The sequence below is a fragment of the Lepidochelys kempii genome, chromosome 10 (assembly GCF_965140285.1).
Source record: "Lepidochelys kempii isolate rLepKem1 chromosome 10, rLepKem1.hap1, whole genome shotgun sequence".
Taxonomy (NCBI): domain Eukaryota; kingdom Metazoa; phylum Chordata; order Testudines; family Cheloniidae; genus Lepidochelys; species Lepidochelys kempii.
The window spans coordinates 72,310,180-72,332,977 of record NC_136389.1 but is presented as its reverse complement, the minus strand read 5'-3'; the positions used below and the strand labels follow the sequence as shown (position 1 = coordinate 72,332,977).

At 42.4% G+C, this 22,798-nt stretch overlaps 1 protein-coding gene across 6 annotated transcripts in view; it reads left to right on the top strand.

Annotated features, from left to right (window-relative positions):
• Positions 1-22,798, top strand: part of AKAP13 (A-kinase anchoring protein 13) — a 330,780-nt gene that overhangs the window by 84,445 nt on the left and 223,537 nt on the right. For all 6 annotated transcript variants that reach the window (XM_073304194.2, XM_073304196.2, XM_073304195.2 and 3 more), the window contains one exon: positions 8,050-8,092. In XM_073304194.2, coding sequence (XP_073160295.1) covers positions 8,050-8,092 — 43 coding nt within the window. The remainder of the gene's footprint in view (positions 1-8,049; positions 8,093-22,798) is intronic.

Sequence of the window (22,798 nt, the reverse complement as noted above, 5' to 3'; positions counted from 1 at the left end):
AGCCTCTTTCCTCGCACTCCCATGTAACATGCTTCAAACTGGTTCTGCAGGGATGTTGTTCTTCTTTGCCCACCCAGTTTCTGCTGGGATTGCCACTAGGGGAACCAGATGGATCAGTGCTGTCCTTTTAGTTGGGGGTTGCTTGTCCTCCAGGAACTCGATTGAGGCTGCAGACCAAATTGCAATGTCATCTCCACCTGCATTGCAATTAATTGGTATCACAATAATCAATTTCACAACCTCCTCTCCAGTGAACCGTCCCTGATGATGAAGTGTCTACAACAACTGTCTTTGTCTCTATGACCTTGTCTCCACTAACCTTTTTCCCTTCCAAATTTCCCACTGCGGCTATGTAGGAGCCCTGATCTGACAGTGTGCAGCACTGTCATCACAGGGACCTGTTCTGAACAGAGTTAGATAACATGGTGGTAAAAATAACAGTAGTTATGGGAGCCCAGCATACGCCAGAGTGTCCACCATTTCTATAAATGATGAAAGTAGAAGTGGGATATTTTAGGGGGAAAGGCACTGCGCCTACTTAGTATCAGATCATGTCCCGTTCGTTTAATGACACGAGGTGCTGAGTGCAGGGCAAGTGCAATACCAAAAGACGTGCTGCCAAAGCAGACCCTTCCCTCCGTTGCTTGCGCTGCAGAAACTCTATTGTATAGTATATGCAAAGCTATCTACTGAGCCCCCAATTTGCCTCCTCACTAGTTTCCTCCTCCCATGCTGCTCTGCCTGCATATAACTTCTGGACTAAAGGATTCTCATGTGTATCAGAATCAGTGCTACATAGCTTCCTGTGTATGGTTGCCGTTCCTTTTGCATTGCAATGTGGAAGTGCTCCATCCTGTTAAAAGTTCCATGTGGTAATCTCAGTTAAACTGCCATCAGTTAAGCTAAGCTTTCAGGACGGACTCCTGGATAAGCAGGACTAGTGGCTAAAAATGCTAGCTTGGCAAGGCTGTCACTGATCCAACATGCCCATCCATGAGTATCACAAGACACTAATTTTCGTTTTGAAGAGTAACCTATTTGTAACTGATCAGAGCTGGGCAGTCCACCCTGTGCTCACAGGGCTCTGTAAAGCATGCTTGTCTTCTAAAGTCATCTGCATTCCTTGTCGGGGTTGACTGAGTTGCTGCAGAATGCTTGCAGGCAGTGCAAAATCCCAGGAATTCAAGAAATGTGTTGCCTTTAGCTTTTATTGGCGACACACAATAATGATAAGGCAGCCTTCAGGTTATAAAGGACTGTAGCACAAACACTAAACATACGTATACTATTTTGTGAAAATCTGAGAGAGCAATATTTCACTGTTGGAGAGACCTTCACACTTCTGCTTCGCTCTTCGTGGGGGCTCCCCCACCCCAAGTTTTCCTTGTATTGTAGCTGGGATCGTTCCTAGAAGCCAGTCGATGTCATTTAATTGTCTGGAGAGATTGTTATTGAGTACTGTCTGGCACTCGTTGACTTTGCCTCTTTCCTGCACAGGCTGAGTGGGCTCCCTTCTTAACACTCCAAGTGCCGCCTACCTAAGTGGGGACCCAGGAATTGAACCGTAGCGTATCATAAGGCGCTGCAGACCACAGGCCAGTGGTGGCTTAGAGAGAGGGATTCTGTGATTGAAGCATGGTTCTCAGGGGCTGTGTGAAAAAAACACTGCTTCCGTTTGAAAGACCCTTCATTTTGAAATTCCTATTTTTGGGGAGGTAAAGGCGTCTATGGAACATGTATGAGCAGAAGAAGAGGTTTTTCTCAGATGCCTGGTACTTCTGTCAGTACCTCTCTAGCACCCTCTCCCAGGCACAAACACACACACCTGCTGCAAATCAACTAAAACATCTGCTAGAGTAGAACCTGTGTTGCAGTATTATTACTGTGTATAATAATGTGTGTAATAATGCCTGCATCTGTAATTTTCACTCCATGCATCTGAAGAAGTGGGTTTTTTACCCACGAAAGCTTATGCCCAAATAAATTTGTTAGCCTTTAAGGTGCCACCGGACTCCTCGTTGTTTTTGTGGATACAGACTAACACGGCTACCCCTCTGATACTTGATCTCATTCAGAGTGTGCATGCTTATGTACCTTTTTGGATTCTGAAACATGTGACTGTATCCACCTTCAAACCACAGAAGTCAAACAATGATATAAGCAGGGTGACTTCAAATACCTTGGAGCCTGACACACTTGACTGGGAGTTTCCAGCATGAAAAAGAAATCCTGTTTTAAAATGGGAGGAGGAGTGGGAAAGTACTGATTAGGATACCTTCCTCTCAGCAGAGTTCTTTCTGAGAAACTAAATAGCTCTTGAAAAATTAATAAAGAATAAATTAGATCTTCAGACAAAGCCCTAAAGAGTAAGAGTGCTAGGTGTGTGGTTTTGCTCAGATCCAAAATCTGGTCACTTTTTAAATTCCTCATATGACATCCCTTGAATACTTTCGTATGCAATAACCCTGTGATATAATGTTGCTGGGGTAGAATAGCAGCTGTGTGGTGGAATTTCAGGGGCAGGTGAAGTATTCTCTGCCAGTATATAAAACATTTTCAGCTTCTTTGGTAGGATAGATGCTATACAATGAGATGATTATGCAGGTTTTATCTGTAGTCTCGGAGTGTAAAATGTGGTTGTTTGTGAATTCAGCTGATTAAATACTATAAAAATACAAATTAGCCATTCTAGTTTATAATAAAGAAAAAGATGTTTTCCTGTATGGTGCAGAATATTTCCATGGCAGTGAAGGAACTGAATATTTAAGAAGAATCTAGGTTTAGACAAAGTTTTTGCTCCCTTTAAACACCCTGATTTGAGACAGAAGTGTGGCGGCTTGATGTCATAATGTTTGCATCATCATGTCATTATGCAAATGTCATTAAATTGTCAAGCCAGAGATTTCAGGGTTTAATTCCAGAACACGGGAGAAGCCCAAAAGAAATGGGCCTCTCTCGTGAAAATCTGAATGATTAGTTGGCACTTCATGGGGAAGGTAGGTTGAAACAATGGTCTGTATCAAAATGAAAAACTGTTCGGTCTCAACCTAGTTTTCATGACAGACCAGAAGAGGCACCCAGTTGGACAACACTCTCGTGTCTGTTCAAGAGGCCCAGCTCCAGAATATCTGGAGCTCTTGTAGCTCAGACTGAGGAAAATTGGCAGAGAGAGAGATGTGTGATTGAAGCGGGTACAACAGGGGCTGGTATAGGTCAGGAGTGAGGTTCATTGGCCGAGCTGTGTGCAGGAAGCTTGCTCGGCACCTCGCAAAAGCATGCCACCCTCAAGCCAATGTTACTGGCCCCCCATTTTCACAAGTAATACACTGTCTTACAAGCTGAAAGGCGAGAAAAAGGCAAAACAAGTCTTTCAAACACAGCTATTTTGTAAAACTTTTATTGTGACTCCGAGAAGAGAATGTTGTGATTGAAACTAGACATGATGTTATGACCAGATTTAGAAGCTGTTAAGGAATAAGAGTGTATATAACAAGGTGTCAGGTACTAGGACCCTGCACAGACATACAAAGTGATTTTGCTGATTCCTCCTTGTAACCAGACCAGGCATGTCTAAATAATTAGTCCTACCAACGTGTACAAAAAGGTTTGACTATAAGGCAAAAGGAATTAGAGGGTGTCCTTCAGGGGAAAGAGTGTAGGAATTGCTAAGATCAGGAGAAAGTTTAGGCTGAGGTTTGTTTTGGTTTGCTGTTTAAGTTAACAATGAAGGCAAACCCCAGGGAGGGGGTAGATATTCAAAGTATGTGTGTTAGGTGCAGGTGGCATTTTCATCCTGCTTACCGGGGGCCTTAAGTACTTAGAGATTTGCTCCCACCACTACTGAAGGAAATGAGCACAATTGAAAGGTCCTATTATAAGACTAAAGCTTTGCTCTCCTCCATCTCTGGATCTCAAAGCATGTTGTGGTTATGAATAAGTTTAGCTCATAGCCCCCAAGTAGGATGAGTATTATCTATTACAGCTTGGCAACTAAAACTAAAGGGTGAAATCCAGGCCCCACTGAAACCAATGTCAAAACTCCCACTGACTTCAATGGGCCCAAAATTTAACCCAGAGATCTTTTCCCCAGGTCATATAGAATATCCATGGTGGAGCTGGGAACAGAATCAAGTTTTCCTGACTTCCATTCCCAAAACTTGAGCTGCAATGTTATCCTTCCCTTCTAGGTTGGTCCTGGGAGTTTAGATGTACTGACAGTCATAGTAATACCTAAGATCCTAGGATGATGAATAGGTGCAAAGCCTTCAGCTTCCTTGGAAGGATTTGATGATGCAACAAATCACAAAACCAAATTGCAAGGGATTTATGACTTCACCAGGAGGGTGAAGTAAAAAATCTATCCTTATCTCTAAGGCCACATTTGATTTCTGTTTCTATGTTGTATGGTGCTTTATTAAAAAAAAAAAAAAAAAAAAAGAGAGAGAGAATCAAAAACTCCTTTAAATATCCTGTACCTGAATTCAGGCTCTCCCGGACTAAGGTGTACATTCTCACAATGTGCAGTTAGGATTCTGGTGCCTGACTCCTGGAAACATTTGAATAGAGACATACTAGAATCAGCTACTAACTTCTCATAGTCCTTTTTAAGCAAAGTGAACATTTGGGAAGTTAAAAGAAAAGCTTGCACACTTTTTGCCATTGGCTTTACATAGAGAAGCTTCTCTCCCCACCTCCCCCCACATACCTATAATACAATTCTCCTAGCTTGTCTTCTGATGTTGTGAAAATAAAAAGCACATCTGTAGAAGAAAAGGAAATGGAAGTTATGTTTAAGAAAATGCAGTTCTTTATGGGGAAATCTACGGGACACAACCACGATAGGAAGGGGCGATTTGGAAGGTGAAAGTGTTTGGGTACTGAAATGGACTATGGGTACTATGGTCCATGTTAGTAGTGAGGAAAGTCATTACTATCTCTTGGCTCTTTGTTGGCCTATGGGAAATGAGTTGGTGGGTCTCAGGACAAGTACTAGAGGATAGAAGCTCGAGCTGTCAACACAGTTTTCACTAATTGATACTTTTGTTGGCAGTGTAAGCATAGAAGCCAAGGATTGTGTGGGTGTAGAGCCTCGATTTCCTTCTTGCCTCTCAAGTAATTGGCTCTTCTGAGTCAAGTCTGAGGCATGTCTTCAAAGGATCTATGAAAGGAGGGGTTGCATTGCCAATGCGCGTGTTGCACCTGCCCTTTGGGTACACAAGAGACTTTAATCTCCTGGCAATATAAGGGCAATCCCTTATATTTCAGGAGTGCCAAATTGACCCAAAAGCATTTAAATATCCAAATTTTCTTTTGTTACATATTAGAATTAACAGATCCTTAGTTTAAAGGCTCTAGAAAGCAGCGTGCATTGTCACAGCACAGAATTAAAACGGCACCTACCTCTAACCGCGGCTGAATTTTTCAAAAAAATTTTCATCTATATGTGGTTTACCCACTAAGGATTCCCAGACTGGAATAGGAAATGATGGGGACAAGGACTGATGTTTCCTGACTAGGCTATCACTGAAGAAATGCTTGGGCACTGTATGCTGCTTTCTCTGAAGAACATTCCTGAATTTCATAAAGAATGATTTTCCAGTGTACTGCGTTTTCTTGGAATGTTTCCTGAAAGACACCACTCTAGCAAGCACAGGGACCAGATTCCTTTGGAAGATACATTTGCCAGACTAATGGATTTCACCACTTCTTTCTGGAACAAGCCATCAGTACTGTAATTGTGACTTGAGGGAGAACAGCTACAATAAATAAAACAGTTTTGTGCTAAAAGCGGGGGGAATCATTGGCAAAGTATAGTGGAATTATAATAATTATTAACATGCAACATGCAGAGACCTTCAGGGCATTCTGCACCATTACAGAGAACTCAGCACATTCATGGAGATTAAAAAAAACACCCTGTAAAGCAGTGGTTCCCAAACTAGGGGCGCCGCTTGTTCTGGGAAAGCCCCTGGTGGCCCAGGCCGGTTTGTTTACCTGCTGCGTCCGCAGGTTCAGCCGATCATGGCTCCCCCTGGCCGCAGTTCTCCATTCCAGGCCAACGGGGGCTGCAGGAAGTGGTGTGGGCCGAGGGACGTGCTGGCTGCCCTTCCCGCAGCCCCCATTGGGCTGGAACGGCAAACCACAGCCAGCGGGAGCCGCGATCGGCTGAACCTGCGGACGCAGCAGGTAAACAAACCGTCCCGTCCCGTCAGGGGCTTTCCCTGAACAAGTGGCGCCCCTAGTTTAGGAACCACTGTTATAAAGGACCCAACAAAAGCAATAAAAGGGGGCAAATATCAGTGGGGTGTCAGATGCGTGGAAGGGTTACAGCAGTCATCACACTAAAGAACACATTCGGAAACAAGTGGCTTTTAGGATGTGTTTTGGGAATGAAGAGAGGTGAACTGACATGAAGGTAAAGGAGAGTAAGTTCCTTCTCCGCTAACTATTATCAACCCGGGAGATAGCTGCTGGCTCCTCTGCCCCTGACTGGGAGGAGTCCTGGCACTGCCTTCCCTGCACTCTGGCCAAAGCAGCTGGTTGGGTGCAGAGGGAAGGAGTAAACTTCTGCCTGAAATGGGTGAAGTAACCTCCCCTTCCCTCAGAGCAAAATGGGACGACTGCCAGTGTTCCCTCTAATTTTTGACAGGCCATGTGCGCAAAAGATTTCTTCTGTGCAAATTTTTGAAGCAGAGTTCAAATTTGTGCCCCATGAGGCAAATGTGTCCAAGCGAGTAAAATGCTTATACATTTAAAAAGTTTTAATTTGCAATTTGTGTCAATTTATATGGGTTTTCAGATAAGAGACACCATGAGTAAAAAAAGAAAAACAAGAGTTTGTGTTTCAAATTTAAAATTTTCCTAAAAAATATCAATAAATGATTATCAGCCAAGAATAAGATATGTAATTACAAATGCATTTTAATTTCCTTATTGGTCGAAATGTCAAAGACTACTAAACTAACCTTGCTGTTTTTCCCTGCGATCTTTTTCATTTGCACATTCAATATAAACTCTGTCCAGATCTCAGTCCTCCATCTAACTCTTAATAGACATCAGCATGTCCAAATGATCCACTGACCAGCGCCCTCCACACCCTCACAGCCCAGCCCCCCACCACAGACCTCCCAGACACTCACTCCATCACGCCCTGCCCCCTTCCCTGGCTGCACTCACCAGCCCTGCTGGGAGGTCTCCGGCTCCTAGGGTCAGAGCGGCGCGGGGGGTGTGTGTCTCCAGACTCTACATGTGCTGTGCCCGCCAGAAGCGTGAGCTGCGTGGCTCCCACTGGCCGGGAAACGCGCCAATGGGAGCTGCTGGAGCCGTGGAGTGGGGCTTGCAGGTCCCTCTGGCTCTTAGGGTCGGGCGGAGGGGTGGGGGGAGAGAGGGCTTTCTGCCCACTGCTAGTGCTTGCAAGCCCCACCCCCACAGCTCTGATTGGGCAGGAGGGAGCTGGTGCAGCACATGGAGACCCCCTCCGCCTCTGTGCCTAGGAGCCGCCTGCACGGCTGGCTCCTGCCGGCGGGCGGGTGAGCCGCCAGGAGCTGCCCTAGGAAGCGCCGTCACACCAGCCCCGGGACTTTGGTGGTGATGGTGAGATGCAGTGTTTTGCCGTGCGCGCGAGGTTTAGGGTTTGTGTGCATGGGGTTTAGGATCTGTGTGCGCACGCACACCCACGCAGCTTAGAGGGAACAGTGACCACTGCTCTGCTGTTAGGTTGGTGCAGTTTCATGCCACCCCTCGTTCAGGAGAGGTTGGAGGGTCTAGCTGTTCCCTTTGGGCAATATTCTGCCACCCTTACTCAATGCTGCCCAGTATGAGCAAGGATGGAAGAATTTGGTTGTTGTATTATTTAGATCAGCTGGACCCCCCATAAGGTAAAGTAGTGTGAAATTACAGTTAGAGAGAAATTTTTCTCAAGCTGTGGACTTGTGTGGATTTGTATATTATTTATTTAGGATTCTGTAGTTTACCCAAAAAAAAAAAAAAAAAAAGTTAATTTTAGAGAGGACTGAATGTTTTTAACACGTCTTTTCTCTTCCATTTCAGTGTTCGGGTCATGAAACTTAATCCACAACAAGCTCCATTATATGTGAGTAGACCAACATTTAAACTACTTGTTCTTTCTTTTTTTGTGTCACAAATTGTACCTATTTGATGCAATTTTGCTCTTTCCCAGGGATCTTGGTTACCTTGTTTTATTCTTTGCTCCCCAAATAAATCAAATTAAAGGTCTAATACCACAATAAAAAAAGGAAGCTTTTTAGCTAACCCGGATAATATCTTTTAAGTAGAAAGTTTAAGGTTCCCACTTGTGGAATGCTGTAATGTAGGACACTGTTCTGCACCATGCATAAGTTTAAAAGCATAGAAATGCCCCCTTCCTTTTTGGAGAACATTTCTGGGTGGACGTCAGTGCTGTTGGAACTCAGGGAGTATTGAGAGGTCTTGCAAGTTGCAGTTTGTGTGTGAAACAAGAAACCTTAATGTTCACCCTAGGGTATCATTTTTTGTCAGACCTTAGACGGGACAGAAATGGAGCTGGGTCATCATCAGGAAATGGCAGGAGAACTCTCTAAGATTTCTATCGTACAGTATGTTTTATATCAGTCTCTCTAGAAGCTGGTGACATGGATGACCACGATAATAAAGAACAGGATAGCTTTTTCTTTTGAATAGAAGCCCTGTTGCAGCATGATAGGAACTGCCAAACAAGAGCTAGACACACATGTATATAAATTGTTCAAATATGTTTTGGAATCAGTGGCAGGAGGCTTAAGTGTTTTACTGTATATAGCACCACAGATGTGCATCCTGTTAGTGGTTTGCTTGTGGAATCCTTGTATTGCTCAAAATGTATTCCCTGTTTGGAAGGGAACGTAAATGTATGGTGCCAGTTTTAAAAACAAGTAACCAGTGTCCTACTCTAGGTAAGCTACTTCTCTTCAAGCAGTTCTGTCCTAGGGACCTTTGCCATGTGCACTGAACAATTAGCAATGCACATTTTAGACCTCTCTCCACCTTTTCCAATCTGGAAACCCCTTAAATAGACTCCAACCTGTTGTTTCGAAACACAGATTCCTTAACTGTTAATTTGTAGATTGTCGGCTTTTTAATGACCTTATCCTTCTCTCCTGATAAAATAATGGTATGGGAAAGAGTCTTCTGATGACACAAGGTCTGATCCTGTTCCTATTGAAGTCAATGGAACTTCAACCATCTTATCTATGTTAGGCTGTTTTGGAAAATCTGTCACTTGCTACTTCTGGGTATAGCTCCACCGATATCTTCTATTGGTAGCAATGTTGGGCGTTCGAGTGTCGGCAGGCCACTGACTGTCAGTAAGGTTTTAGCTTCTATTTTGTCTATGCTTGATCTGAGCAGAGTTTGCCAAGATGGTGGGTAAAAGTCTAGTGGTCAGCCTACATTTATAGTCTCAACATTGCTACCATTGATAGAGCTCCACTTGTTCTTGTGGAAGAAAAGTGCTTGTGTAGACAGCCTTAGCAGGTAGAAGTAAGAACTAAGTGGGCAAGGGTGGTGGGGAGTTTTTTGTGAAGCACTGGGTGTTTGACACAGTGGACTATACTGGCCTTTAATCTCATGTCATTTTTAATTCTGCACTGTTGTTCTGTCCATAGCTTAATTTTTTACCCCGGGACTGCCATCTTCTGTTTCTCATAGCAGCACTAGACTGTGATTCTCCTCTGAAAAGTGACTGTAAAAATGGTTTATTGAAATCCACAGCTGTATTATGTAATCTTGTAACAAATTTTAACATAAAGTTGGTAAATCACAGGCAGACTATAGCCCCGTCAATTTAGAAGAAACCTCGTTTTAAAGTTCGGAACCACCAGATAGCGATTACAAGAAAATGCAGGTTATATACGTATATTTCATGTAAACACCAGAATGAATTAAATTTGAGTGTGTAACTTTATGAATTTCCTGTTCTTGCGTGCTTGATTTCTCAGTCCTAATGTTGCACTCAAGCTAAGTTTATTTTCCCCCCTATCATTTTGATTGTTTTGCATTTTATAGATAATAAATTCATGCATATTTACAAGATCTCTTTTTCCTTGTGTGGGGGCGGGAAGGATTAAATGGAAGTTTAGTTTAGCACAATGATGAACAAAATGATGATGATACTGGCATACTGGATGGTTTTTCTTTGTTTATGCTAATATGGCCATGACATGACTGTTACTGCTCTGGTGATTTGCACACCCTCCCCCCCACCGCCAAAGCTATAAAAGTTAATCTGCTTCTACTGAAATCAAGAGCCAGTTTCAGCAAATGCAGACAATCCAGGAAAATTAATATGTTTGCTTTCAATGTATGTACTGCGTAGTTTTTTGGATCAGTTTCATGTTCCACCTACCACTAATTGATAACTGATATCTGTCGGTTGAGTGGATTGTTCCATGTGAGAGGAAGAGAAAAAAGATTAATATCAAAAACAGATCAACCACTTTCTGATTATTTTTGTTCAAAAGGGGGAGACAGAATAATTTTCAGGACCAGTCAGCAGTGGGCATTACTATCAAAGAGCACCAGAAGTTCTTGGAATTTGTGTTCTTTTTCAGATTGACATTTATTAGACATCCCATACATAGGCTTGGTTGGGGGCTGCATTTCAGAAAGCTAAGAACTGTGTTCAAAACAAGTCATTCATTTGTTAATAAGGAATATGCCATCTACAAAGCAAATTATTGGAAACGAAAGTGGTGATTATCTGGGGGGAGCCACATACACCAGTGATTGCTTCCAGGAAAAGTTTTTGTTTTGGTGTGGTTTTTAGGAGGTCTTTGGAATGTGTTTATTTTCTTAATTTAAAAAAAAAGTTTTAAATATGAGTAGCAGTTGCTATTTCTCTAGCAACTTCCATCCTGAAGTGGGGTGGAGGGTGGAGAGTGTGTAAGTAAAAATATATTTAGGGATCCATTCTCCATACACCAAACTGCCTCTTTTTTTGACAGCTGCTATGCACCAGCATCACTGTACTGCCACTTTTAGAGGGAGAAAGTGAAAAATAACATCTTCAGTTGAACTTCAAGGTCTAATTAGAGAGGCAGAATGCAGTTGATACTTGACTGAGACAGCTAGGTTAATGCTCTTATACTTGTGAAAAGTGTTGTGGGAACCTAAGAGGTTACATGTGCTCAGGACCTAGTTTGTGTATATGATAGAAAAGAAGGTATTTCCAATAAAACAATATCCTTTAGCTCCATACTGGGTAATTGATTCATTTCGCTGACTTGGAGGAAAGGAGAGCCACCTACTGAACCACCACTATTACTTCCTAAATCACCTGGATTTTCATTCTCCAGTTCCATAAGAGCTGACCCATTCTGTCTCTGCTCAGTTGGTGAGGTCACAGCCTGAGATGATATGGTTACAGACCTTTCAGAGAGCTTATTTGAAGACCAAAAGAGAGAAGCTCAAATCCATTTTTAGAATTAAATGTCCGCGTTCCATTTCGGCATTCTCTGGTGAGTGAGAATTAAAGCCAAGAACTGTAAACTACAGGTGTGATACAACCGCTCTGGAAAAAAAAAATCAGCAAGTAGTGATGAAGTCAGTCTATTCTTCCAGCATCTGTGTGAACGTGGGCTCACGCTTCATGCTGAAAGCAACTGGCCCTTGTTTTATTTGGCTCCCCTGTGACAGTTGTATCTCCTTTAATCTCTGAGTAAGTTACCTACACTTTATCACAATACTTTTTAATGTGGTCTTTCTTAGCTCCTTGATTTGGCTCGGCTCCCAGTGTACTCACTGATTCGGTCACAAGGCCTTGCAATTTGTGTCCGAAGAGGCAGGGCAGTCAAGTGTTCCTCAGTGTAGCGTGGGGAAACAGCAGCAGAATGTGATATAATTAATCCCAATATTTGATCAGGTGGCAGGTCAAGCAGCTATCAGCCCAGTGTAACTGTCAACACTTAGTTACTTTATAAAAGGTGGTATTCTATTTTAAATTATAGTGTGAATTTAAGGCAAATAAGTTTAAACCCACTTTTCCCCTCCCTAATGTGGGAGGTTCTGTTATATCAGCTGCAGTCTTATTGATGACAAGTAACTCTGAGTTGGGATGTCATTGACAAGGATTATCTATATCCCTGTAACAGATGAATTACCACTACTAACCTGGAGCTTTCAAAAAAATTTTATGATATGGACCACACTTTAACACAGAGATGATCTGATGCATTATAATCAAGCTGTGGGGTGCAGTAGTGCTAGTCAGAGAATGCACTTTATATGTTGGCCACGGTCACGTGACATGGGTCAGGGTTACAAAAGGTTATGTCACATGACTGGGATCAGTATCCAGAGCCTCCTGTGTATGCTGCTATAATGGACCTCTTCCCCTCCAGTTTGCAATTGTAAGGACCACCTCTCATGTTGTTCACAATTCCATAATCTTTTTGGGACCTCTACAGCAATTACATGGAAAATGGCATTAGGAAAATATTCAGTGTGCCCTGTTTGCCTTCTAGTGCATTTTTAGAAGCAGGATATATGAAAGAGGAACCAAAGCTACGTGACTGGACAGTTCTCCATGGACCTCCATAGTTATCCAGTCATCTACCTCATCTGATCATAGGGGAACTTCTATGTTAAAGCAAAGGCACAGAATTAAATCTAGAAATGGCCTTTAACTCCTCTCCGTTGTCATTTCATATTGCAACACCATTCCATCATTTTAGGGATCTCCTAAGCAGTGAAGTGGATTAAGAATGGAGTTTCAATCTTAGCTCTGACTCTGTGATGGATTTTGTATGTTCAAGTCAGACTTAAAGAATTATTTTGTCCCTTCCGTTAGTGAGTGTAAATGTGGGTGTGGAGTTGGGAGGTGACAAACATATTTTATTTATGAAGGGAGGGATATGATCAACATCAGACTTAGTTTTCTGAAGGTCTTACAGTGAAATCTCTCATCTTAACTATGTCATAGATATTTTTTCACTCAGAAAACTTGCAACTAGACCTAGAATATCAGGAGGTGCTGTACTTATTGACAGTATTGCAGCTGGGGACTTTGAACTGGAATTGCCAGTTCTATTGCATGTGAGGGTTGAGATGCATTGGTAGAGCAAGGTTAGTCTCTCAGGGCTGGTCTCCACTACAGGGAGATTGATGCTGCTGCATTTGATGAAGCAGGGATTGATTTAACGGGTCTAGTGAAGACCTGTTAAATTGATGGCAGAGCAATCTCTGGTCAACCCTGGTACTCCAGCTCTCTGAGAAGAGTAAGGGAAGTCGACCGGAGAGTATCTCCCATTGACACAGTGCCGTGAAGATACTGGGGTAAGTCGACCTAAGCTAAGTCAGCTCCAGCTACATTATTCACGTAGCTGGAGTAGCGTAACTTAGGTTGACTTGCCCCTGTAGTGAAGACAAGCCCTCAGTTTTCTTAGCACTTAGACTTTTTTGAAGTGATCTTTGATTTCTGATTTAGTTAAAAGTCTATAAGTCTATAAGTTGTCTATAAGTGAAATTCTATTATTCTATTGTCTATAAGTGAAATTCAGTTTTAGTCAATTCTTTGGGCTGAATGGAATTGCTACTAATTTAAATAACTAGAAAGGAAATATGAACAAGTGTTATATAGGCAGTATTTTGCTTTTTTATGGTTTGTACCATAATTGAGAGTTCTGTTGGATGCTTTACTGTAGACTTAACTAAAGGATCAAGGATCACAAGTTATGTTCTTATTACCAACATACCTTCAATAAATATAGAGTGTGCGGGGGTAAATGATCAAGATCAAGTCTTTAGTTACATATGATGTCTAATAGTCTTGCTTAAAAAGTGAACTGGGTACTTCCCAATTTTAGCCTTAGTGATACCTATCTATAGTGTTTTTATAACATTTATCTCTCTGCTAGTCTCCAATCACAGAAGTATAGTAAAATTGACACATTCTATAACACATAGTATTTGATAAATCAAATTTTGGTGTTAGATCATGCTTGTTTATAGAAAGTTGATGAAAGTCTTTAGTTGTATAATTGTTCATCTGTGTATTGCATATATGAAAAAGGAAAGTTTTCCGATGACTTCAGTGAGAGCTTGATCATGCCCCTTGTGGCTCAGAGTTGGTTGAATGGGGGGAGGCTGGGGCTATTTCATAGACTCATAAAAATATAGGCCTGGAGGGGCCTTGAGAAGCCATAAAGTCCAGCTCCCTGTGCTGTGGCAGGACCAAGTAACCCTAGACCGTCCCTGACAGGTGATTGTCCAACCTGTTCTTAAGAACATCCAATGAGGGGGATTCTACAACCTTCCTTCGAAGTCCATTCCAGTGCTTAACTACCCTTATAGTTAGAAAGTTTTTCTTAATATCTAACCTAAATCTCCCTGGCTGCAGATTAATATCATTACTTATTGCCCTACCTCCAGTGGATAGGGAGAATAATTGATTACCATCCGCTTTAATTAAAAAAAAAAACAAGAAAAAAACCTCTCAACATATTTGAAGACAGTTATCAGGTCCCCCCTCAGTCTTCTTTTCTCAAGACTAAACAGGCACCATTTTTTAACCTTTCCTTAGAAATCAGGTTTTCTAAACCTTCTGTAATTTTTGTTGCTTTCCTCAGAACTTTCTCTTATTTGTCCATATCTTTCCTAAAGAGTGGCACACAGAACTGTACACAGTACTCCGGCTGAGGCCTTACCAGTGCTGAGTAGAGCAGGATAATTTCCTCTCATGCCTTACATACAAAACTCCTGTTAATACACTCCAGAATATTAGCCTTTTCTGCAACTGCTTCACATTGTTGATTCATTTTGTATTTGTGATCCACTGTAACCCCCAGATCCTTTTCTGCAGTACTAAAACTTAGCCAAGTATTCCCCATTTTCTAGTTGTGCATTTGATTTTTCCTTCCTAAGTGAAGTACTTGTTTGTATTGAATTTAATCTTGATGAATTCAGACCAGTTATTCAATTTGTCATTTTGAATTCTAATCCTGTCCTCTAAAGTGCTTGCAAACCCCTCCCCCTCCCCATCATATGCATATTTTATAAGCTTACTCTCCACTACATTATCCAAGTTACTAATGAAAAGATTGCATAGTACAGGACCCAGGACTTATTCCTGTGGGATCCCACTAGATACACTCTCTGTTTGACAGGGAACCATTGATAACTACTCTTTGAGTATGGTCTTCCAACCGGTTGTGCACCCACCTTGTAGTGTATAATTTCATCTATACCACATTGTCTTAGTTTGTTTATGAGAATGTCATGTGGGACTATGTCAAAGCCTTACTAAAACCAAGATATGTTACATCTATTGCCTCCTCCCATCCCCAGGCTAGTAACGCTGTCAAAGAAGGAAATTAGGTTGGTTGGACATGATTTGTTTTTGACTAATCCATGCTGGCTGTTCCTTGTAATCCCATTATCCTCTGGATGCTTACAAACTGATAGTTTAATAATTTTTTCCAGTATCTTTCCAGGTATCAGACTTAAGCTGACTGGTCTGTAATTCCCGCTTTTTAAAGATAAGTACTATGTTTAGCTTTCTCCAGTCCTCTGGGACCTCACCCGTTCCACCGTGAGTTCTCAAAAATAATTGCTAATGATTCCGAGATTATTTCAGCTAGTTTTCTAAGAACCATAGGATGAATTTGATCAGGTTCTGCCGACTTGAAAACATCCAGCTTATCTAAATATTCTTTAACCTGTTCTTTCCTTATTTTGGCTTGTGCTCCTTCCTCTTTGTTGTTAATATTAATTGTGTTGAGTATCTGGACAGCATTGACCTTTTTAGTGAAGACTGACGCAAAATAGGCATTAAACACCTGAGCCTTCTAGATGTTGTCAGGTACTAGCTCTCCTTCCCCGCTAAGTAGAGGACCTACATTCTCCTTGCCCCTAATGAATTTAAAGAATCTCTTACTACCTTTTATGTCCCTTGCAAGGTGTAACTCATTTAGTGCCTTAGCCTTTCTGATTTTGAACCTACATGCTTGTGGTATTCTTTTGCACTCTGCCTTAGCCATCTGGTCATGTTTCCATTTTTTGGTAGGAGTTCTTTTTGATATTCATGTAATTAAAGAGCTCCTCATGGAACCATATTGGCCTCTTCCTATCTTTCCTTCACATGTTGAGAGCAACATTTGCTTCCCTAGCAGACGGCCTAAGCTTAATTCATGCTGCTCGACCCATGTTTATACGTTCTACCCCACAGGAAAGAGATCAGCTTAAAACTTTTTCAATTGTTTATTCTGAGACTGTTGATTAGGGCCCACAAACCCACTAGTGCCTTCACCACCACAACATTGCGTACAAAGGGAAGAGAGAGGCATTAATAAAACCAGGCAAACTCTTCTAGGTTCCCCAATGTGTCCTACCTTCTTCATGTCTCCTGTTTAGATTGTAATTTGCCCAGAGCAGCAACTGTCTTCATCTGTGTGTCTAGTACAGTTCCAAGCACATTGTCCGCATTTAAACAGTAACAGTAGTTATGAGAGATGGCAAGGTACAAAAGTTGCCAGTGTAGATTGAGAATTTGAGCTTTTTGAAATTGGTTAGAAAGTAATTACTTCCTGCTGGGTAGGTGGACAATGGCTGATTAAAATCCAAATTGAAATAAAGATATTGTGGTGAGCGAAAACACAAAGAGGAGTCAAAGTGGTCAGCGTTTGACAGCAGAATAATTACCATGTCTAAAACCGAGTCTCAAAGTGTGCAACTTGTCCAGCATTGTGTACTATAATTAGTGATCTTTTAAAATATTTACCAGAGGGATGAGGCCCAAGTGAAATGCCTCTGTTGTGTGTGATGCTACCTGTCAATGAAGTTTGTTTCTGAAGCCATTGGATGGACAGATACGTTTTAATCAGTTACCTAAAGGCAGTAAAACTGCTTTCTTGGAGAGAGCCAGGGTGATACAGGTCACTTGGGATTTGTGGGTATCTGATAATGACAGGCAGGAAGCAGAATGTATCTTGGTCGTCTTTTAACATGGGAGTAGTCCATGAACATTATTATGAGCAACATCGTAACCTTGTGTGACTTTCTCTTGGGATCCTCAGGCAAGACGAAAAGAAGCTTTGCTCTTGATTTGGTTTTGTAGTTATAAAGGCAGGAGACTCTGATAATCTCTCCTGTCATGTATTAGTTGGGCACTAGAATTTTCTCTTAATGACAAGGTGATTTTCTGTTCCTCCACCCCCAAAACCTTTGACTTCCACAACATGAGAAGGACTTTTAAATGAGGAGCAAAGAACACATTAGTCAGAGTTATTTAAAGGGTCTAAGGAGACTTTTTAGAAAGTCTTATAGAAAGCATCATGCTCGGGTAAGTTCTGACCTTTCAGAGTAACGCATTGTTCTTTAGAGCTGCCAAATATAATGTGCAGCTTTCCCTTTGTATCTTTATTTTTTGTCTCCGAGATGGAAATGTAAGGTATCCTTGCATATACTACTTTCCTGCAAAATTGTCCTTATTAAACTATGCACCAAATGATGATGTTTGATACCTATCCTGGCCTTTGATCTGTGATCCTTCCATTCCCAACTCCCCAAATTCTTGTCCACGTCATAGAAGGATAGTATGTCTCCTATTCTGTTGAACTGTAGAGTCCACCACTGCTGATGAAGCACGGTGCTGTGTTCCTGAAAACAAAGATGCTGCCGCTTAAATCCTGGACTTGCAATTTGTTGTTGCCTCTTAGGTCAGACCTCACAGGTCCCCACAATTTAAGAAAAAAGAAAAGGAGTACAGCTCACGAAAGCTTATGCTTAAATAAATTGGTTAGTCTCTAAGGTGCCACAAGTACTCCTTTTCTTTTTGCGAATACAGACTAACACGGCTGTTACTCTGAAACCACAATTTAAGAGCCACTTTGATAACTCTCACACTAGGAGCTGCATTAACCCATGAGCCTTGCTGAATATCAATGTAAACACCTTCACGCATCGATCATGTATTTAATATAATGTTAATTCACATATTTAAAGCAGTCTTATCTAGAGCAGCCTCATGAAATGAAATGACCATCAGTTGAGAGCTTTCCTGCTTAAAGACCGTACTCCTTCCAGACTGGTCATGGGGTGAGTTGCAGCTGGTAAATCCCTTCTCAGCCTTCCTCCCCTGTTTCTCACACATTCCAAACACTGACACACAGTTTACTTAATTTAGTTTGAACCAGCCCCTCCTACTTCTCCCACCCTATATTGCATCTTTTCTGCTAGGTGGGTATAAATGGGGCTTGTCTGTGTATGTAAATCTTATGGTGAAATAACATAAATGGACTGGCTTAAACAAACAAACCCAAGGCATTTATTGTCTGAGATTCTGCCCTTAAGTCACCATTATCTTGAAGTATTATAGCCTACGTGATATTGAAATAATTTGTCCCTTCCCGGAGGCCCCTCTGCCCCCTGCTGAAGGCACCATATTGTTCTGAGCTGTAACATCTTTATTGTGAAGTTGGTTATTTTAAACCCTGAGTACTAAAAAGCTTCATGAACTTCTTCATTGGAAAAGTAGCTACTATGCAATGCACAGTAACTAATTTGTTAAGATAGAGAACTCAGGGCCTGGCAGATATATGCTATCTCCCACAGTGGCTGGGGAGCTCGCTAGCAGCAGGAACAGTGGAAAGAGTTGCATCCCTTACCCCACATTGGGTGATAATGTGACCAGCGGTCACAGGAAGAACACAGATCCCAGGACTTAACAGAGACTTCAACTGTTCTTTTTGGTGAAGTATGTGGGGGGAAGGACAATCTGGTGGTTAGGGCACTAGCGTAGGATATGGAGTTCTCTGCTCCACTACTGACTTCCTGGGTGATCATGGGCAAAGACACTTAACCTTGCTGTACCTCAGTTCCCCATCTGTAAATGAGGATATCATCACTTCCCTTATGCTCAGAACTGTTGTGAGGATAAATGTGTTTTAAAAGATTGTGACGTGCTTGGGGGTGTACTGATGAAAAACACCATATCAGAGTGAGCTATTACTATTTATGTAAAATTAAATCTATGTATTCTGCAGCTCATTTGGGTTCTTAAATAGCTTTTGAAAATGTTTTTTCAGTTCCCCTTTAAAAAAGACCTGAATGCCAGTGTACGTTTTCAAATCACTGTAAGCTTTCAAATCTCATCAGAAAAACATATCTGCTCTCCTTTGCTTGTCACCTCTTTCTCTCCCCTGCATTCTGCTGCTATTTCTTATGTGGCTGTGTAAAGTGTTTTGAGACACAGTTTGCAGGAAAGATGCTATGTGACATATAGCTGTCTAAATAAACCAATATGTTTTTATTTATAAATGGAAAATAAAATATAGTAAGTCTTTGTTGAGATCAGTGCTATGTACTGCCACCCAGTGGCAGCTGCGTTACAGGACAAAGATTTTAATGCTGAGGTTCTGCTTTTGAGTCAGTGCTACTTGTTGCAAAAGATTGTTTGTTAAGGAGTAAAAGAACTAGTTGTCTAGGGCAAGAGGAAAAATACAGGTCCTTAGTAAAATATAGATACAGTGTATTATATTCCTAGTTGCAAAAAAGTACGTCACTTTAAAAATTGGCTTGATTATTACTGTAGCTCTAAGTGCTGTGGTGAAATATTTGTAAGTGGGAGAGGCTGTTTTGCAGCTGGTAGGGAAATTGACGCTTCAAATCACACAGCGGTCTGAGTTGCATCTTTTGGCGTGTGATGCTGGAGAGCGGATCGGAGTAGAGTGAGGAGAGCCCTTCTGCTGCCATGTGCCTTTAAATGGGGGAAAGGCTGAAAACCTATGAGTTTAGATACAGCTGCTCTGCTTTAGAAATTATACCATTGATAGGAAACAGTCTAACAAACAGTATGGTCATATGTACTTAGCCTCCAGGAATTCTGAATCTCTCCTTTTAACTCCATAGTGCCAGGGCTGACTTTCCATTTCTCAGGCAGCTGATGCATTAACACGGCCTGCTATTTTCCCATTCGCATGTTTTAATAAAAGGGCCCATTTTGTCGCTTTTGGTTGAAAGTGGTGTTGATCACTCAGGCAGGTACTAATCAAATTATATGGTTGAATACCTTAACAGTGTAGCCAAAAAGGCTCAGATCTTGAAAGGTATTTGGGCTCCTAACTTCCATTGAAATCAATGGAGGTGAAGAGTCTAAATACCTTTGAAGATCTTGACCTAAGGCTTGGAGAGAGGGGCAGGGACAAGGAACGCTGAGCAAGTTAAAGTTGGCTTGCAAGATACCATAATTCCATCACAATAGGTTTCAGGATTCCTGTGGACCCCAGGATGGTCTGATTGGCACTGTTGCAGCCATTCTCAAACTGTGGGTCGCGACCCCATTTTAATGGGGTTGCCAGGGCTGGCTTAGGCTTGAACCCCACGCCCCACCACCTAGGGCTGAAGCCAAAGCTCGAGGGCTTCAGCCCTGGGTGACGGGGCTCAGGTTACAGGCCCCCTGCCTGGGGCTGAAGCCCTTGGGCTTCAGCTTCCCCACCCCCTCACCCGGAGTGGTGGGGCTCAGGCTTTGGCCCCCACACCCGGGGCAGTGGGGCTCGTGTGGACTCAAGCTTCAGTCTCCCCTGCTGGAGTCATATAGTAATTGTTGTGGTCAGAAGGGGGTCGTGGTGCAATGAACTTTGAGAACCCCTGAACTATTGGATAGCATAAGTGATAAGGGTACAGGCTTTGGGGTCATTCATTGACATTTTGGGGCCACATACAGAGATTTGCCCCCCAACTAACATTAGAACAACTTTGGAGCTGCTCACTGGTTCTGCTTTGCCCAATGCCTGAAGTAGCTTACTTGGGGTCATTACATCGGGGCTTGTATACAGCCAGAGTAGTATGCAGACAATATATACTATTAGATAATATTAGATGATTAGACTATTCTATTATTAGACTGTTAGATAATCTACTCTAATCTCATATTAGATTAGACTGTTAAATTATTAGATAATAATACTGCATAAGAGTAGAATAAACCATTCTAATATTAAAAAAACCCTAAAGTAATACAGCAATTTTTTTTTTTTAAGGTATAGCTATGTTACTCTTGGAATACTGTAGTTACCTAAATCATGAAATAATGCCCAGGCAGTAAACTTCTAGTTCCAGCTATTTTTCTGATGATGATCCCAGCAATATAATATATTTGAAGGTCTCTTCAATTTTTTTTTTATTACTTAGGTGTAATTTTGCCATTTCAGTGTTAATTCTAACATGTCCTCTTAGGTATTAGGAATTAGTTGGAACACTTCTTGGCCATTTTCATATCAAGTCACAATGTGTGTCTTCCTTTTATCACCACTGAGACACAGGTACTTTGCTGATTTCCCCTATGGGTATCTCCCTTTCAGGTTGCCCATAGTCGCTTGCAGAAGTGCACCTCATGCTATAGCTATTTACTTATAGATTCATAGATATTTGGGAGATGGACGTACGTTGTCAAGTAGTGTAAGCTTCACGAGTCCTGCAAGATACATATTCTCTTACCAAGTGTCTTCCGAAGTATATCCATTGGTGTGGGGGTTTGGTTTCAGTATTGATCACACTAGTCTGAATGTATTTAACTTCACTGTATTTACTATAGATCCCTTAAGTTTCTCACATGTCCCTATTGTCACAGGACTTTTGATTCTGTGATCTTCTGGCTCTGTGTCCCATGCTTTCAACACACAACTATCCTTCCTCCCTCAGAATGGTCAGTTAACAACATGTTTCTGGACTAAATACTTCCTCACAGACGTGGCAGTGGGAGTCATTTAGCACAGGGGTTCTCAACCTTTTCCGTTCTGAGCCCCGACCTCCCCCCGCTGCCCCCACCAGCATGCTGTAAAACTCCACAGCCCACCATGTCACAACAACTGCTTTTCTGCATCTAAAAGCCAGGGCCAGCGTTAAGGGATAGCAAACAGGGCAGTTGTTTGGGGACCCATGCCACAGGGAGCCCCATGAAGCTAAGCTGCTCAGGCTTTGGCTTCAGCCCCATGTAGTGGGGCTTCGGCTTTCCCCCCTGGGCCCCAGCGAGTCTGATGCTGGCCCTGCTTGACGGACCCCCTGAAACCTGCTTGTGGCCCCCCATGTCCTGGACCCCTGGTTGGGAACCACTGATTTAGCATATGAATCTGTTTCAGTTTTGGCTTTGTGATCCTCTTTTAACACTGAAACAGGAGACTGTCTGGCTCAGGGCACTGTTAATGAGGTATAAGGGGTGTTCTCTCTAGGTGCATGGTTCAGTCACTATTGTAGTGTGGATTAAAAAACATATATCATCTTTCAGCTATTCGATGGCCTATTGTGAAATGAGTTGGGATCGCTGAATTCACTCTAGTGGATAGGAGTTCATATTGCAAAATTGGGCTCTGTTAGGGTGACCAGATTGCAAGAGTAAGATATCAGAACACATGGGGGAGGGAGGCAGCTACAGGCACACAGCCCCGACTGAAGCCATGGGGGGGCTGCACAGCCCTAGGAAGCTGCAAGGGGGGCTTACGGCCCCTGCTGCAGCCCCCGCCACAAGCCACAGGTCAGGGGCACAGGGCCCCGGCTCCAGCCCCCAGCAGAAGCCATGGGTCAGGGGCACAGGATCCTGGTTGCAGCCCCAGTTGCAGGGCAGGGGAGCGAAGGGTCCCGGTTCTATCCCTGGCTCCAGCCCCAGCTGCAGTCAGAGAGGGGAGGCCCACAGTCCTGCCTTCAGCCCCAGCTTCAGCTGCTGGCAGCTGAAGCAAGCGAGATCAGGGAGGTCCGGAATCAGTGACTGCCGTGCCCTCCCTGACTAAAGCATAGACTTAGTTGTAATCCATATTTAAACATACAGATTTATTTG